The sequence below is a fragment of the Pelodiscus sinensis genome, chromosome 6, assembly GCF_049634645.1.
Source record: "Pelodiscus sinensis isolate JC-2024 chromosome 6, ASM4963464v1, whole genome shotgun sequence".
Classification (NCBI taxonomy): domain Eukaryota; kingdom Metazoa; phylum Chordata; order Testudines; family Trionychidae; genus Pelodiscus; species Pelodiscus sinensis.
Window position 1 is genome coordinate 84,338,304 of NC_134716.1, and position 18,293 is coordinate 84,356,596.

An 18,293-nucleotide genomic window follows, 5' to 3' on the forward strand; every position below is an offset into this window, starting at 1 on the left:
TGTTTGTAACCACCAGAGTCAAGAGGATCAGGCAGCTTTCTACACCGCTGGAGGTGGATGATGAGTAGAAAGAAAAAGAAATAGTGTAAACATACAACTGTTGTGTTCTCAGCATAACAACTGCAGAACATCTGAACAGGTCACAATTATTATTTAGCCCTCCTTGCAAGATCTCCAGGTTTGCCCACAAAGAAATCTTTAACCATCAAAAGAGGACAGGTGATCCTTGTCAGAGGTTCTATGCTAGACCTATGCTAGCTAACATTCAGTGTCTGTACTCTGCATGTTTTTGTAAATTTACACAAGCCCTTTAAATCAGCTCTTTTTCCTTTTAAAAAATAAGTACCAATACCATGAAAAAGTGCTTAACACTTAGTTAATTCTTGTAACTTTATCAGTAAAAATATCTTTTAAATGCTTACTCTCCAATAACTACATAATAACTATCAATATATGGTTTACATACTTGTATTTGTTGGATAGGATATATGCTTCATGCACTCTGCTTATTTTGCTAAATCACCTATAAATTGCCATGTCTCCTTCCTATAAATCTTGAAAAATAATCCATACCTTTATACAAATATTACATACTCACCTAATTGCTCAGACATTTCCTGTTCTGCTGTCTGACTGAATTGTGATAGACTAGGTGAATTACTGTTATTGGCACATAAATCTGTATTTTGGCTGGTCTCCTTAAGGTCATGTCTTATTCTTTTAGTTTGGATTGTTTCTGTTTCAAGTAATTGTAACATTATAGGTGTGTTATTCTTTGATGTCCTTTCAGCTTCATTTCTCTCAATGCAACATCTTCCAGTGCTTTGCTCTCCACTTCTCTCAGCTGTCCTTCCCTCATCTGTTTTTTTTAACAAAAGGACTTAAAGTATCTGATTCATTAATTCAGAAACATTAGTTCTATTAACTGATGATAAAAATTAATGCAAAGGTGTTTATATGGTGTAGGTAAAGTACTTTTATGATATAATTATTAGGACTGTCAAGCAATTACAAATATTAATTGCAATTAATTGCACAATTAATTGCATGCAACTCCCCTTTGAAGTGTCACGGTGGCATTTCAATGGGGCAGCACTGCATGGAGCCCAGGATCAGGGTTTCCAGCTGACCTCGGGCTCCATGCAGTGCTGGCCCTTGGAAGCACCAGGGCGGCATTTCCAAGAGACAGGGCAAGGTGAAACCCGGTGTCAGATGAAGTCCCCAGCTAACCCCAGGCTCCATGCAGTGCTGCCCCTTTAAGGTGCCGGAGCGGCACTTCAAAGGGGCAGTGCATTAGGAGCCAGGGATCAGCTGGGGTCTGATCCCCGGCTCTGCTGTTGCAAAGCCTATTTGAAGTGCTGGAGTGGCACTTCAAAGGGGCTATGCAATGCAGCTCTGGGGATCAGCTGGGCACTCCAGCTGATCCCCGGCTCTGCTTGCACTGCCCCAGGCAGCGCAACACCTGCAATTAATGCGTTAATTTTTTTAATGCGTTAATTCTGTCCTGCATTAATCGCAGGCATTAACGCAGGTCAATTGACAGATCTAATAATTATCTAAATCTTTGGAAATGTTTTTGCATTATGAACATTTTACGAACACTGTTCACTCCTCAATGAAAATTGTAAAAATAGAATAAATAAGAATTCAAAATTTATTCAGTGAAAATGTGTTTTCATCTGGTTTCTTTTTAAGAAAAAGTATTTAATTTAGAGTGCTCAATTTTACAGTTATATTTTGATATTAACAAAATAACTACATGGGGCTTGTCTGAAAATATGGCCAATCAATTAATTTTGCGTCCCTGACAATATTTCTGGAATACAATTCATGAATTTTCCTTCTGTGTGTGCTAGTCTACATTCAGCACTTATTGTGCTGCTCTAAAAGATCTATCTCAAACTACATGCTTGCAGAGAATTCCTAAAATGTTTTTAAAATAAAACTGTTCACCTGATTTTTGGGAAGATTCCTGCTCTGTTTCTTGGACCAGCTGAGATGGATGAAGTGACTTCTTGTTCATACAATTAGTGGAATATAAATCTGTGTCTAAGGTGATTTCCTGAAAGTTCTGTCTCATTCTTTTTACTTGAAATGCTTCTTTTTTATGTAGCTGTAAAGCTGTCGATGTGTTAATCTCGGAATTCATTTCATTTTCAATTATTTCAGTGCAGCATCTTTCAGTACACTCTTGTTCACTTAGCACCACCCTCATTCCATCATCTGTTTGATGAGCAAAAGGAATCGGCACACTGATGCTAAAATTCTCAGAACTTTGAGAATCACTAAGTCTATTAACAGCTGCTGGAAATTCATGCCATGAAAGTGTTTCTGTACCTGTTTGAAGTGTTTGTACAGTACATTTATCTACATCCTTAGAGTTATTTTTATAAATGTTTTGAATCTCATTTTCAGTATACCGTTCAGCTAGGACTGTATCGCCTGAATCAGTAAAGTTTAGAGTTCCCTGTGTTGAAAATGTAGTTAGATTTCCTGATTCTAATCGGTTTCCCTGTAAAGAAATATCTTTAAAAAGAGGTAAACAGTATTTTAAACTTTGTTCCGCCTCATTAATTCTGTCTCTATCGATCTCAACGTTAATTTGATCTCTGGAGTTTTCAGAATAAAGAAACTGGTCTGATAATTCATTATTCTCAATGTAAATGTTTTCTTCAAAAGAGTGGCTACTACTCATTCTCTTAGCTGAAATCATATTCTTGTCACTCATGCTACCATCTTTATTGTAGTTAAGATAATGGTGTTCATTATTTTGATTCATTAAACATTGCTCTGCAGTCACCAGAGGTACACTGATTTCTTCACACAAAGAAAGTACTGAGTGAGGGTCAATTTCTGTTAACTCAGCATTCTCAAAATGCTCTGTAAATGCTTTTACTACAGAATTTGAGGATTCAGTGCACGGTAAACTAGTTACTTGGTCTGTCATTATTATTGATAGTGTGTTGCTTTCACAAGTATTTTCCTTTTCTTTTGAAACTGAAGTATTGCTATTACATAAGACATGTTCTTTTTGCATTTCTTTCTGTTTGGGTATACTGGGCTTTTCTCCCACTTCACAAATGTTATCTGAACTATAATTACAATGTGCAGAGGACCTAGTTATTCTTTTGGAGAAAGAGGTATTAACTGTAAACCCACTGTTACTATGTCCAACCTGAGGATCATATATTTTGTGGCTTCTGTTTCTTGTTTTGTCTCTAGATGTATCTGGAGGAGATATATTTGTCCTGTACTCACAGACATTCTCAATGGATTCAATCTTTTCTGCAGTCCCTGCTGACTTTTTTGGAATCAGTTTTGTATCTTTTAATTTTCTTCCTTTCAACAATTTATGATCCTCAAATCCTCGGGTGATGGATCTTTTGACATTTCTTATTGAATTCTCTTTGCTACTTTGTTCAAAGTTGATAAACCCTTGCTTTGATGCATTATTATTACCAACATATGAATTCTGAACTGTTCTTCCTGAATGTACTTCCAGCTACAAAAACAAAACATATTGTTAACTTCATTTTCTGGTAGATTGCTTTGTTATATTTTATTCTAGGTTGCTGATTCAACTGTAAATCCAATGCTGCAGTCATAAAATATGTTAGACCTCTAGTGGACTTGTCTTAATGATTACTTCACATCTGGTGATCTGCCTGGACCAGAAACACAACAAAAACTAAGCTAAATGTTGAAAGCATCAATAATAAGTTTTTCAAATAAAGGGTCTATTTTTCTGTTTCTCTGGTGAATGCCTATCCTCAATAAATTACAAAACAGTGTTTTAGATGTAAGTAAAACACAGAAAGAATGATAACACTTATATTTTAATACAGTGTTTCTGAGAATGATAGTCTCTACCAAGGTAAATTACACAGACATTTACCATAACACTTAAAATTACAGCAACTAGGAAAAAAGGTCTTTCCACACCTCATCATATGCCACAGATATTATTCGTTATCAAATGTGTAGGATGTACTGATTTTGAAGAGCATTTCAGAAATGCTTTACCTTTCTATTATACTTTATTGTAGAACTCCAAATGCATGACTCTTCACCACCAAATGACAAAGATTGTTTCTTAAAAAAATAAAAAAAGTTACCTGGTTCCTGTCATTCATTTTTTGAACATTTAATGTGCTCTCAACATCCTTTTTAGCTGAAAGTAAAAGGACAGATTGAAGGGATCAGTATCGAAAGAAAATTACAATTCTCTGCTTTACAAGCACAGCATCCTATACTCATAGGCTGTGTCTACACTGCACCCCTTTTCCGCAAAAGGGATGAAGATTAGACCAGTCGGAATTGCAAATCTGCGGGGGATTTAAATATCCCCCGTGGCATTTGCATTTACATGGCTGCCGCTTTTTCCGGCTTGGGGATAAGCCGGAGAAAAGCGCCAGTCTAGATGCAATTCTCCGGAAAATAAGCCCTTTTCCGGAGGATTTCTTATTCCTACTTATAACCTAACAGCTGTTCGCTATCTGGAAATAACAAAAAAACATAAGGTTAAAAAAAAGTCAGACATTAAAATCACAGGCTCAGATCTCCAGTTGCACCAGAAATCTATTTGGTACAGCTGAGGAGAAAAAGGAGTAAATGTGCATTTAAGCTCCTGATACCTGAGGAATTTGGTAGCCTGTCTTGCCCTCAAGTGATTTTAGAGGAGCTGAAAAGCTTCTGTAACCAGTCATACATTCTGTAGTGGCACTTAACAGGCCATTCTGAAGCCAGTGATAGCTAGTTCACAAGTTGTTCAAGTTGTGTCCCTTCCATCCCCAGCAGTACACTGGACCACAGAAAGAAACAGGAAGGTGTACAAGCCAATTCATCAGCTCTACACCTGCCAGGGATTTTCTCACACCATCAGTTTAGCTCCTGTCTGCTTGTTTAAATTAGCTTTCTCGACATCCCTTTATGTTGCTAGCGTTGCATAAATGAGCTGGAATAGGGGACAGGATTGAGCTCTAGATATTTATGTAAATAAATCATACATTAAATTCATAGCTTACTGTGATCTTACATTCCAGTATTTATAGCTTCATCAACTGTAAAACAAACAAACAAACAAACCATCCCCAAAACCCAGCCTTTTCAAAGCTGGGAACTTTCTCCTAAGACAGTGATCCCCAACCTTTTTTATACTGTGTACTATCAAACTCATTCACAAACTTTTGGCAGACTGATAACATTCTATTTGCATATTTGCATCATCATGATGCAAATAACAAATATTCAAAGATGAAAATAAACATTGCATATGAAAAAGCCTTAGTATGAAAAGCCTCGGCCCCAGAGCCCACCAGTTCCAGCTCTAACCCCTTGAGCCTCCCACCCCTCCACTACTCCCCAGCACCAGCTACTGACCGCAGAGTTCACTGCACCCAACACCCTTGTGCTGGCCTTGCTCAGCGGGAGGCATCACTGTGGGCTCTGCATCTGGCTCCCAGGAGTGGGCCGGCAGTTCCTGCCAACCCCACTCTCAGGCTATGTCTACACTGCAGGCTTTTGCCAGAAGAGAGTATGCTAATGAAGTGCTCATTATTAATTGTCGCGCTGTCATTGGCATATTCTGTGCCAATGCTTTTTGTGCAAGAGGTTTTTGCGCAAAAACAAGCAGTGTAGACAGGTCTGTTTTGCACAAAAAAAACCCCTATTGCGCAAGATCCTTATACCTCCTTTTTTGAGGCATAAGGATCTTGTGCAAAAGGGGAGGGGTTGTGTAAAACAACCTGTCTACACTGCTTGATTTTGCGCAAAAACCTCTTGCGCAAAAAGTATCAGCACAGAATATGCAAATGACAACGTGACAAATGTTAATGAGCACTTCATTAGCATACTCTCTGCTGGCAAAAGCCTGCAGTGTAGGCATAGCCTCAGGGAGCCAGCATGCAACCTGAAGTGGTGGTGGGGAAGCTGGGCCAGGCCCCCTGTGGGCAAGGGCTGTGGTGGGTCCTATGGGGCTGAAGCAGTCTCTTGCCCAAGGCAGGCAGGGAGCTGCTCCAGCCCCTACCAGTTAACCGGAACCGGTAAGCATTACCCGTTCAAGGTATGCTTACCAGTTAACCAGTTAACCTTTCGCATCCCTAATGTAGAGGTCTTTCAGGGGTACATCAACTCATCTATATAGTTACCTATTTTTACAACAGCATTAATGACGTCAGTATAAACTCAAATTTCGCACAAATGACTTATACTGCTCTCTACACTATATACTGAAATGTAAGTGCAATATTTATATTTCAATGTATTTGTTTTAGAAATACATGGAAAAAATGAGAAAGTAAACAATTTTTCCATACAGATTGAACCTCTAAAATCTGGGGCTTTCTGGTCCGTGTCGGACCATGGATATTGGTTGGACAGAGAGCCCCAGTTGGCCAGGTTCAGGAGCCTAGCCCATGCTGGACTGGCAGTGGGGAGTACAGCCCCAGTGAAGCCAGCAGCAGCAGGGCCAGTGCGGTGGGGAGCACAGCCCCATCCAGGCTCACAGTGGGGAGGACAGCCTCAGCCAGGCTGGAGGCTGGGACCGCAGCCCTGGCCTGGGTTGGTGGATGGGAGTACAGCCTGAGCCACAGGCCAGAGGAAGCAGGGCAAGTGTTGAGACAGCTCGGGCTGGCAGCCAGGAGTGTAGTTCTGGCCAGCAGCTGGGAGTGCAGCCTGGGGCAGGGCTGGCACAGCGGAGAGTGCAGCCTAGGCCAGCAGCTTGCAGAGGGGAGCACAGCCCCAGCCAGGGCTGGCAGCGGGGAGTGCAGCCTCTACAGGGCTGCAAGTAGTAGGGCCGGCAGCAGACAGTACAGCCCCGACCAGGGTTGGGAGCAGAGCCCACTGGCTGGTCTGGCCCCCAGGAGCAGGGTCAACAGCCAGGAGGGGAGCCTAGACCTCCTCTAGTCTAGCAAACTCCGTGATTTGGGACCACTCAGGTCCCAAGGGTGCAAGACCAGGGAGGTCCCACCTGTAATAGTGTACTATGACATTTGTATTTTTATGTCTGAGTTTGTAAGCAAGTAGTTTTTAAGCGAGATGAAATTTGAGGTATGGAAGACAAATCAGATTCTTGAAAACAGTTACAGTAGTCTGGAAAGGTTGAGAACCACTGCATTATGGAATTCACTATATAACATGAAAGCCCTTTCCTCCTTAATTTGTAGTCAAAACAACTATTCTACTCAGATATTTAAGACAACTGTCACCTTAGTGTTTAAGCAACGATGTATGAGAAAAATGTAACAGATGCTCCCTGAATTGAATACAGGCCATACACAAGCACTTAGTTAGTTAGTCAGGACCTGAGAATGGTGAAGAACTTCAGAAAGACCTCACTACCCTGAATGGTGCACTCTCAGTATAGCAGCTACTGTTGATGGAGTGTTATGTAGGGGTGTTCCCCAGCTGCTCGACCCCAGAAGTGGCTGCAACTTGGCACCAGGGGAGCTGTCCCTGGGCAGTGTACAATGGTAAATGAAATACAATGGCACTAAATGTGAAGTAAAAGATATGAGGGAAAAGGCAAATTACTGTATTGGTAAACCTGACAGGTTTCTAACTCACAAAGGGGACTGACTAGGTGTCACTCAGCCCAGCAGAGACCCTTGTTCAAGGCCTGGCTGAGATAAAAAAGCAAATGTGCTGGTGCATAAGGAATGTGATAGCATAATCGTATTCTTTGGACTAATCACTGTTCTGTCAGTCAGCCAGGAGGCCTCTTCTGGCAACGGTGCAGTTGTGGCAAGAACACACCCCTCCCTCCAAATGGCTGTTGCAGAGCTAGAGAGTTCAGAGAAAAGCAACAGGAATGACCGGCAACCTGGAAAGCTGTCCTGCACAGACAGACTGAAGAGGTGAACAAGGGGGGGACATGCTAACGCAGCAGTTCCCAACCGCCAGTCTGTGCCTGCCCGGCTGCAGCACTCTGCAAGGTCACACCCTCACCTGCTAATGAGCCTTGCCCACTGGGGTTCTCCCCCCACGTAGCAGCAGGGGGAGTGACACAGCTGGCAGCCAGGTGTGCTGCAGCTGGAGCCAGGGCCACAGTGAGGCTGTGCCTACTGGGGCAGTCTCACTGCGGCCCTGGTTCCAGCTCTGGCGGCCGCTACACGTGCCAGCCGACAGGGTTGCATGATGGGCAGCTGCGGTGCTCGGCCTAGGCCTAGGCCAAGGGCCACGTGGAGGGTGGCTGCCCCAGTGAGCCCGTTCTCCTCCCTCCCCGCTCAGTGGGAGGAGCTCCTCCAACACTGATTTATGCCAGTTTAGGATCAGCCCCAAGATTTATAGGGCGAGTTTTTTAATGGCACAAAACGGAGTCAGGCCAACAATCTCCTAGAAATATTAGCCAGCATGTTAGTGTTGGCTGAGTGGGGTGCCTTTTTACTTCACAGTATTATTATACTCCCAAAACCCTAGTGTAAACATAGTTATACCAGCATAAAAGTATGTTTGCTGGCACAGCTGATTTGGGTTGGGGAACTTGTATAAGATGTACCGGAAATAGCATTTTTTGTCAGTAGAAGCTACATCATCAGTAGGCGGGTTTGCTGATACAGCAGTACTAGCAAATCTTTCCTTTAGGTCTGTCCTTTGATACCCAGTTCTCATTAATTTCCAATGGGCACCAGCTGCCTACATATACCTTTATCAGCTGGCTCGGGGACCCCCTGGTGGGGTGGCTGGGGCTAAGTGGGGGCCACAACTACCCAGGTAGCTGGGGTAGCATGAGGGGGCCAGGTCTATTCGGGGGCGGGGGGAGGGGGAGCCCACTTGATTTTGGGCTTGTTTAGTTTGGAGGGAAGAAGACTGGGAGGGGACATGGTGGCAGTTTTCAAGTGTCTGGAGAGGTGTTGCAAGGAGGAGGGAGAGGGATTTTTCTCCTTGGCTTCTGAAGATAGGACAAGAAACAATGGGCAAGGGTGGTTTAAGTTGGACATTAGGAAAAACTTCAGGGTGGTTGAACACTCTAGTGGATTGCATAGGAAGGTTGTGGAATCTCAGTCACTGGAGATATTTAAGAGCAGATTAGACAGACATCTATCAGGGATGGTCTACTCTAGACAATGCTTGGTCCTGCCATGAGGGCAGGGGACTGGACTCAATGACCTCTCAAGGTCCCTTCCAGTTCTAGTGTTCTATGATTCTATGACTCCATAGCCTGCATATATAATAAAATGTCTTATTTTTGCAGATGGAATTAGAGTATGGAACAGATGAGTAAGACTCATCTTTCACACACAATAAATGGCCAAAAGGAAAACTGTTTTATGGGATAAAACAATCCTCTGTCCACTAAAAATATGCTGCCAAGCAATTGTTCATTATGGGACATGCTCTCATCTCAATTCCATGGTTATAAATCCAGAGATCGGCTGGCCCTCCTGATTTACCAGATGTAACTGAGATCATATCTGCCCTTATGGCAGGGATTTTGTTCCTACACTATACAATGGAAGGAAACTGAATTACCAGATGATGACTCTTCAACTTCCTATGAGTCATTCATTAAAATGTAGTATGTTGCAGGAGAAGTTTACCAGGCAGTATAGTCCATACATTATTGTTCAAATACCTACAAATGCAACACAACTAAGAAGTACTCAGTCTTAATCACCTTATTTAATGTCATCTCAAGCTTGCATATTAATTAAACCAATCAACAAGAGGACTCTGCTCCAAGTACTATATATAGAAAGTACAGCCCATAGAACTGTTAGCTATCAATTAGGGAATATGACAGATGAAGTTCTATTATTTTCTATCTCTTAGCAATGAATATGCCAGAATAGCTCATTCTTACCTGATGTTGAACGTCTTCTAGATTTAGTTATATAACTTTCAAGTAGTTTCCTCATATGCTGATCAGTGGCTTCATCCAAGGCACACTTCCCCTTCTCATTTTTGAGTAAAGGATCAGCTCCATACCAAAGTAGTAACTCTGCCACCTAGAGGTAAAACTTTTCAGATTCTTTTTTTGTTCTAGCATTTTATTTTTCACTCCTCTCTCCTCATATATGCTTCTCTGTGGTGTACACAGCAATACCTTCCATTAGAGTTAAAATACCACTAAAGTTTTAAAATACCCAGTAATGGAATTTACCAATACCAGTTATTGCTTCCCAAACATTCCTTTAAATACACATTTGTACAAAGTCTTCCATTTTTTTCATTTTTGAAATATTGCTTCAGTGAGTAACCAGCTGCCTTTCTAAAAATCAAGGTGCAAAAATAGAACCTTGTTAATATGGTGATTTCTTAAATTATTTTTTAAAAGTTCAAATTTTTGAAAAAAGCCATGGTAATGTTGTCCAGCTTTACTTATTATCTAACAAGTATGTTTATGACAATTATTTTTACAATTTAGAAGATTTGTAAGTTAATTATTTCTTTTCTGGGACTGACTCCTTGCTCCCTCACTTCAGCACTATTGGGGGGTATTTCTCTCTGCATATCCCCGAGGCAGTTTAGTTCTCAGATCTCATCCTCTTCATCCAGTCATTAGACCCTGGTCTACAGTGACTCCCCTTAATTCAAAATAACAAGTGGAACATCCATACTTCCAAACCCATTATTTTGAAATAAGGGGTGGTTATTTTGATATAACTTCTGCTTTCCACAAGGAATAACACTTATTTCAAAATAGCTAGTTTAGGAGTTATTATTTTGAAATAAATTATTTTGAAACAGAATCATAGAATACTAGGACTGGAAGGGACCTCGAGAGGTCATTGAGTCCAGTCCCCTGTCCTCATGGCAGGATCAAATACTGTCTAGACCATCCCTGATCGACATTTATCTAACCTACTCTTAAATATCTCCAGAGAAGGAGATTCCACAACCTCCCTGGGCAATTTATTCCAGTGTTTGACTACCCTGACAGTTAGGAACTTTTTCCTAATGTCCAACCTAAACCTCCCTTGCTGCAGTTTAAGCCCATTGCTTCTTGTTCTATCCCCAGAGGGCCAAGATGAACAAGTTTTCTCCCTCCTCCTTATGACACCCTTTTAGATATCTGAAAACTGCTATCATGTCCCCCCTCAATCTTCTCTTTTCTAAACTAAACAAACCCAATACCTTCAGTCTTCCCTCATAGGTCATGTTCTCTAGACCTTTAATCATTCTCGTTGCTCTTCTCTGGACCCTCTCCAATTTCTTCACATCTTTCTTGAAATGTGGTGCCCAGAACTGAACACAATACTCCAATTGAGGCCTAACCAGCGCAGAGCAGAGCAGAGCAGAGCAGAAGAAGGACTTCTCGTGTCTTGCTTACAACACACCTGTTAATGCATCCCAGAATCATATTTGCTTTCTTTGCAACAGCATCACACTGCTGACTCATATTCAGCTTGTGGTCCACTATAACCCCTGGATACCTTTCTGCCATACTCCTTCCCAGACAGTTGCTTCCCATTCTGTATGTATGAAACTAATTGTTCCTTCCTAAGTGGAGCACTTTGCATTTGTCTTTATTAAACTTCATCCTATTTACCTCATAAATAATTTCCTAGTGTAGACATGCCCTAGGAGAGCTCTTCCTAAATTCACAGTTTGTAGGTGATTCTGTCATTGACAGAGCTTTTTCTTGACCTCCCCTGTTCAGCCAATGGTAAGAGAGATTTAAAATAAAGGAGCACTGAATCTATAGTGAGCCTTCCTCTAAATTCTCTACACTACAAAATTAGGTCAAATTTATTGAGGTTGACTTTTAGAATCCAATTTTATAAAGTTGAAGGCACATATCCTTACATGGAGTGTCTCTCACTGCCATGGATAATATTGACTCCTAACACTGATGCACTGTGCGCAGTCATCCCACAGTTCCTGCCGCCCCTTTGAATTCTGGGTTAGGCTCCCAAAGAAGCAGAAGTAAACTGGTATATTTTATTTCTGATAAGAAAAAGCAGATGCAGCTATAAAACTGTTAATCAAGCATATAGTTATTGCAACATCTTGAGAAGCAGGATGTACCCGTCATGAATAGGAGCTACAAAGGAGAGTCTTACTTACCTAGAGAGTTAGAAAAGGGTTAAGAAACTCTAGAGATGCACCTGAAGGAGGGGGCTTTGGGCATTCAGCCAATGAAATGCAGATAAGGAATTTAAAACCAAGAGAGAGTTTTTTTTCTCTTCTTTTATTTTGGGTAGAACAGTTTTTCCCTAGGTAGCAGGAGAGACTGACTTTCCCAGAAACAGACTCCTTGAATTCACTGAAATGTGTAAGTAGGGAAAATTTTAGATAGTCAGGTTTTCTTGTTTTTCTTGTTTGGGGGTTTGGAAATTATGTCTGAGCTGGTTAACTGTTTTTCTCTTTTGTAACTAAGGAATTACTACCCAGCAATTCTCCTTGAGTCTAATTCCATGGCTTTTAACAACTAGTCATTTACTATGCTTGCAACAGTAGTCTTGTTTTAATAATAAAAGGTTTTCTTTTTGTTTTGGTTAACCAGTATTAGTTGATTTTTATGTCGTTAAACCTATGTGCCTAAGTTACCTGGGAGAAGCAGAGCCCCCTTGTTCTCTGCGGATTATCTCTGTTTGTTTTCCCAACTCCAAGCAAAATGGAGGTTGGGGCGGGGGAGAGTTTTGCCTCAAGGAAGGGATCTCTTCCCTGGAAAATGGTTTATTTTATATTTTTATTTACACTTGATGGTGACAGCAACCAATCGTCTTTCTTTTTGGGTCTCAGGAAAACTGAGTCTGGACAAGTTTGTCTCTGGGAAATACAGAGATAGGTTCTTACAGAATTTATTCTGCTAGTTGGCCCCCATATCTATACTCAAAGTGCTAGGTTGGGGAATTGAGCCCTGATAACCCCAAATAAGGACACTGGGCATTGTAGGTGCAGCTATAAAATTGTTAATCACACACACAGTTTTTGAAACATCCTGAGTAGCAGGATGTACCCCAAATAAGGGCATTGGGCATTTTAGGTATCTTATACAATACGTAATCAAGTGGTAGATATTATTAGAATGACCAAGCCGAGTATAAATATAATTGTAGGAAAGATAATCAGTGGGAGCGACTGGGTAAGGTATTCTCACATACTTACTTGCTGCAAATAGAAGCTGAACCTGTTTTTACCAGCAAATGCATTTGTGGACACCTCTCTACATGGGGAAAGACAGGTCTATGATCTCCCATCTGGAAATTGTAAGCTTGCTAACTGTGGAACTGCGTGTGATTTACAGAAATAAGTATATGTATGTCTATATCCTTAAAGCTGAATACCTTGGGGTACGTTTACACTAGCTCGTTAGTTCGAGCTAGGTAGGGTAACGAGGGCAAGCGGAGTTGCAAATGAAGCCCGGGATTTAAATATCCTGGGCTTCACTTGCATGTTCCCGGGCGCTGCCATTTTTAAATCCCCCTTAGTCCGAACTCCGTGCCCGCAGCTACATGCGGCACGGAGTAGGTAGCTCGAATTAAAGATCCTAATTTGAACTACCGTTACTCCTCGTGTAGCCGCGGGCACGGAGTTTGCACTAAGGGGGATTTAAAAATGGCGGCGCCCGGGAACATGCAACTGAAGCCCGGGATATTTAAATCCCGGGCTTCATTTGCATCTCCGCTTGCCCTCATTACCCTACCTAGCTCGAACTAACGAGCTAGTGTAGATGTACCCTTCTGTATTATCCTAAGTGTAGATGTTACTATAATGTCTGTGCTAAAACTACCTCATTTAGTTGAACAGATATATGTAAGTCTGTTTTGTTTCTCTCTACTATTTTGTGTATAATAGTATAGGTGGAGCTTGTCCTTGGTGTCTTCTGGCTCCTTTCATAACTGATATCTTGAACACATGACAGTCAATGGAGAGGAAGGAAATAGAAATTATGAGTGACTGTAGAAGTAGCAAGAATGAGGGAAAGGGCAGAGCAAATGTAGGAGATAAGGTAGCTGGAAAAACCTACACTCATAAATTTTAAACTTGTGCTCTAGCAGCCACTTGTTATGCATATACAGCAGACTTCCGATAATCTGGCACCTTTGGGACCCAGGGGGTGCTGGATTATTAGATATGCCGGAGTATCAGGAGGTACTCTGGAAGGGGGGCTGTGATGGGTCAGGGGGGAGGGTCTGGCGGGGAACAGTGCGGTGTGGGGCGAACCAGATGCTGGTGAGGGGCGACGCTGCGGGACCAACCCGGCAGCACCCCAGCTGCTCTTCCCCGTGACTTCCCCAAGTCCACCGCTGGTCAGTTTCAGCAGCGGCAGACTTGTGGAAGCGTGGGGCAGAACAGGTGGGGTGCTGCCGGGTTGGTCCCGCAGCGCCGCTCAGGTGAGGGGTGGTGCTGTGGGACCAAGCCAGCAGCACCCCAGCTTCTCTGTCCCAGGGCTTCCCCAAGTCCGCCACTGGTCGGTTTCAGCAGTGGCGGACTAGGGGAAGCTGTGGGGCAGAGCAGGTGGGGTGCTGCCAGGCACCGAGCAGGGGGGTGAGGGGCGGTGCTACGGGACCAACCCAGAAGCACCCTAGCTGCTCTGCTCTGCGCTGCTTCCCCAGGTCCACAGCTGGTCAGTTTCAGCAACGGCAGCAGCAGACTTGGGGGAGCGGTGCGGAGCAGCTCCAATAGTCTGGCTGGCCGGAGCATTTCCGAGTTCCTGTTGGTGCCGGACTATTGAGAGTGCCGGACCACTGGATGCCAGACAATTGAAGTTTTACTGTAGGAAAAAAACAGAAAAAAATATTGGTCAGTTCAGATCAAAACCCTGACACATATTCAGTTAAATATTTTGTCTCCAACAGCAGACTCTCTTCAAAAGGCAGTACAAACACCATATACAATTGTGCAGTAATGTATATTTTGATGTCCTCGTACAACCTGAAGCAGGAGATTTGTAGCATTATCAACTTAGATTATTTTTCTGTGCTATTTTAATATACTATTTAGTAAAGTATCCCCCCAAAAGTTAGAAAAATACAGCTAATTTCTGCTATCATACACTAAAGAACAAATCTATAAAATGTTGCTCATGATTTTATCAGAAGTCAGGCAGCAAGAACTCCTTATATCCTCAAATTTTAAAATATAACCCTAAATTCTAAATAATTAGCAACATATGAAATGAAACTGAAATGCTATGTGACCTCCCTGACCCAATCACCAGAATTTTTATGATGTATAAAATGTAGTTTGTGCCCAAATATAGAAATTGTACCTCATAATGGCCCTCTTTAACTGCATCCTGTATTGGTGTTACTTGTTCACTTCCTTTACAGTTAACATCAGCTCCGGCTTTCAAAAGCTCATTTGCTGTCTTATAAAAACCTGCTATACTGGCTTCATGTAGTGGAGTCCAACCTATGACAAAGTAAAATATTCAGCTAAATCTTACATTTCATATTCTTCACACAAATTGTTATCAGTTATGTAGAATATTTGACAAAGTTTTAATTTTTAAAATAATCTAAATATATTTGAAATTGCAATATTTTAAGAATAAGTTGACCACGTTTTTATATGGTTCAAAAGTAATGTAGGTGAGAGGTCCCAATTATCAAAATCTGCCCTTGCCTAAGAACTGCATGCGATAACAAATGTAGATATTAGATTGTGAATTGAATCAAAAAAGAGAGAAACCTTAGTCTTTGCATACCTCTGTGGATAAAACTTTATGCTTTGGATATGTCTATACAGCAGTTGGGACGTGTAATTACTAGCATGGGTAGACATACATGTGCTACTAGCACTAGAGCTACAGAAACATGTGCAGCAGGTTGGGCTAGCCACTTGAGTACAACCTTATCTGAGGTCCTAGATATGTACTCATGTGGCTAGCCCAGGCTACTGCTATTTTTAACACACTAGCTCAAGCACAGCTAGCATGCATAGGTCTACTTAAATTGGGAAATATACCTCCAGTTGCGATACAGATATACAGTAATTCCTCATTTAACACGTGCCCACTTAACACGTTTTCACGATAGCACGATTTTATTTTAAGGGAACGTTTTTTGAATTACACGACTGTCCCCGAAATAACACAATTTCCCCAGCCAGCCCGTTGCCAGTAGCTGCGCGGGGCTTCCCCCGCCTCCCTGCAAAGCGGCAGAGGGTTCGCCGCTTGCTGCGCCATTCCTCGCTGACTCCCCCTCGCTGGACGCCTTGCCCCCTCTCCTCCGCCTGCGCTTGCAGGCCAGCGGCTAGGTTTCCCCAGCCAGCTCACTGCCAGCAGCTGGGCAGGGCTTCCCCCGCCTCCCTGCAAAGCCGCGGAAGGTTCGCCACGCTGTTTCCTGGCGACCCCCCCTCGCCAGACGCAGTGCAGGTCCTGGCAGACCTGTCACAGGGACATACTCACAACCCAATCCCCATCCCCTCTCCTCCACTTCCCTTCCCCAAAGCCAAACACCTCCCCTCCCTGCTGTAACCCAGTCCCCTTTCTCCCCCAACCTTATGTCCCGGTCCCAACAGACACCACCGCTTGAAACGCAACCTCCACCTTTTCCATTATTTTCAATGGGAAAATTGACCCTGCATAACACGTTTTCACTTAACATGATCATTTTCTGAAACATATCGATAGTGTTAAATGAGGAATTACTGTATCCAACAATCTTTTTACATAGGCTGTCAGAGTTAAGATGACACAGTGAAAGCGTTGTTATCAAGCACTCGTGAGGAGTGGGAGTTGCTGGTTAATTGAATGTTCTTAATAACAAAGCTTATTGCTCTGCCCTTCCTGCTACCGGCAGATCTGATTCCCAGCAGCTCAAGGCAGGCTGAGAAGGAAGGAGGCAACTGCTGATGATGTCAGCTGGCAGTGCCAGCTGTCAGAAGCCCTGCAATGACTGGCTGGACAAACGGGAGTCAGATGCAGGCACTTGAAGACGCAGTGATATTGTGGCTGGGGGCAATGCTGGTTAACAAAGATTTCTTGTTAACAGAGTGCTGGATAACAAAGTGTCTTCTTTGAATGTTGTCCCCGTGGATGGTCCATGTAAGGTGACGGGTCATCCCCAGAGCCACAGAATCAGAGCTTTTTCATAGCAGTTAGCAGTCGGGCCATGACCGCAGAGCAGGTGGCTTGCACTGTTGGCAGTTGGCCGCTTCATGTGCATCCTGACTCCCCCCTTTAGTTCCTCTTCTACCTCCCTTGGTCACGGATGGAGCTCTCCTCCCGCCTCAGGCTCTCTCTCTCCTCACAGGAGGTTTTACTTTCTCCTATTGATCTTTTGACCTCCTGCAGCTACAGTAACTTCTGCTACATTCTTGCCACTGCAAAGAAATTTAAAAACAAAAAAAGGGGGAACAGTAGGAGCTGTTCCCTCAGCGTAGCACTCAAGCGGTGGAGGCTTCACTTTCATCTAGTCAACCGCACACTTAAAAAAAAAAAGAAAAGGGAAGAAAAGAAGAAACAAATTAACTGCTTGATAAGACACAAGCAGCAAGCCTCACTGCAAACCGACTGTTGGTGTAAGCAAGAACAACCCACACCACAGCTCTCAAACATGAGTGTTAACGGCCAACAGTAAGCCGGGTGCTCAGGGCTTTAAAAAGTGCCGCAGCTGCAATGACCCAATGCTGGTCTCTGATGGCCACAGAAGCTGCATAAAATCCCTGGGTGAGTTGCACACACTCTCAAAAGCACGATCATTGCCGCAGTTTAACAGCCAGAGCCAGAAAGAATCGGGAACTCAGGCTGAACATGATCCTCTTAAAAAAAGCTATGCAGCCAGCAGGTGAGCCCTCAGTGGGGCAATCAGCAGACCCTCCAAAGCAGAAATCTGCCTCTTCAACACCACAGAGACATCAGGATAACAGGGTCTTACCAGCTAGATCACTGCTGCCACATCAAGCGCCACTGCCCTGGCACTGAAACTCAACGTGGTACCTGTGCACTCCTCCTCAGTACCGTAGAGAGAGTACAAACAAGCACCAGTGCCGAAGCAAATGCTCCAAAGCATGGCACCGGAGGAGGACATGAAGCCAGCTTCAAAGCAGCCCCTCAAATCCCCGACGCCACCTCCTGCCGCACCAGCTTCTTCAGCATCTCCCATGGTGGAGGCTTCTATCAACAGGCAGCCAGCCCAGGCTGACGGCAATGCATTAGTCAAAATAAAAAAGACTTGTCGAAAAATGGAAATAGAGGAAGGCACCGCCCACCCACTCCAACAAGAGAACAATTTCCAGTACCCCTTCCACAGTGTTCATTTCCAGACTACAGGAGATCCCTGCACTTGCAGGGGCACCCTGGGGCATATGAATATGATAGGAGAAGCATGTTCTCCTCGCAACACTCATTTCCCACCATGTCCCAACAATACCATTGTTACAGGGAATGCCTGTACCATCCC

General features: G+C 43.1%; 1 protein-coding gene across 8 annotated transcripts in view; it reads right to left on the reverse strand.

The window, feature by feature from the left end:
• Positions 1-18,293, reverse strand: part of ANKRD31 (ankyrin repeat domain 31) — a 195,420-nt gene that overhangs the window by 82,905 nt on the left and 94,222 nt on the right. For all 8 annotated transcript variants that reach the window (XR_012904845.1, XM_075932280.1, XM_075932281.1 and 5 more), the window contains 5 exons: positions 15,158-15,300; positions 9,800-9,944; positions 4,116-4,171; positions 1,954-3,502; positions 599-859 (listed from right to left, as the gene is read on the reverse strand). Coding sequence is in view for 7 of the 8 variants with exons in the window: in XM_075932280.1 (XP_075788395.1) it covers positions 599-859; positions 1,954-3,502; positions 4,116-4,171; positions 9,800-9,944; positions 15,158-15,300 (2,154 nt within the window). In the remaining variant the exon portion in view is untranslated. The remainder of the gene's footprint in view (positions 1-598; positions 860-1,953; positions 3,503-4,115; positions 4,172-9,799; positions 9,945-15,157; positions 15,301-18,293) is intronic.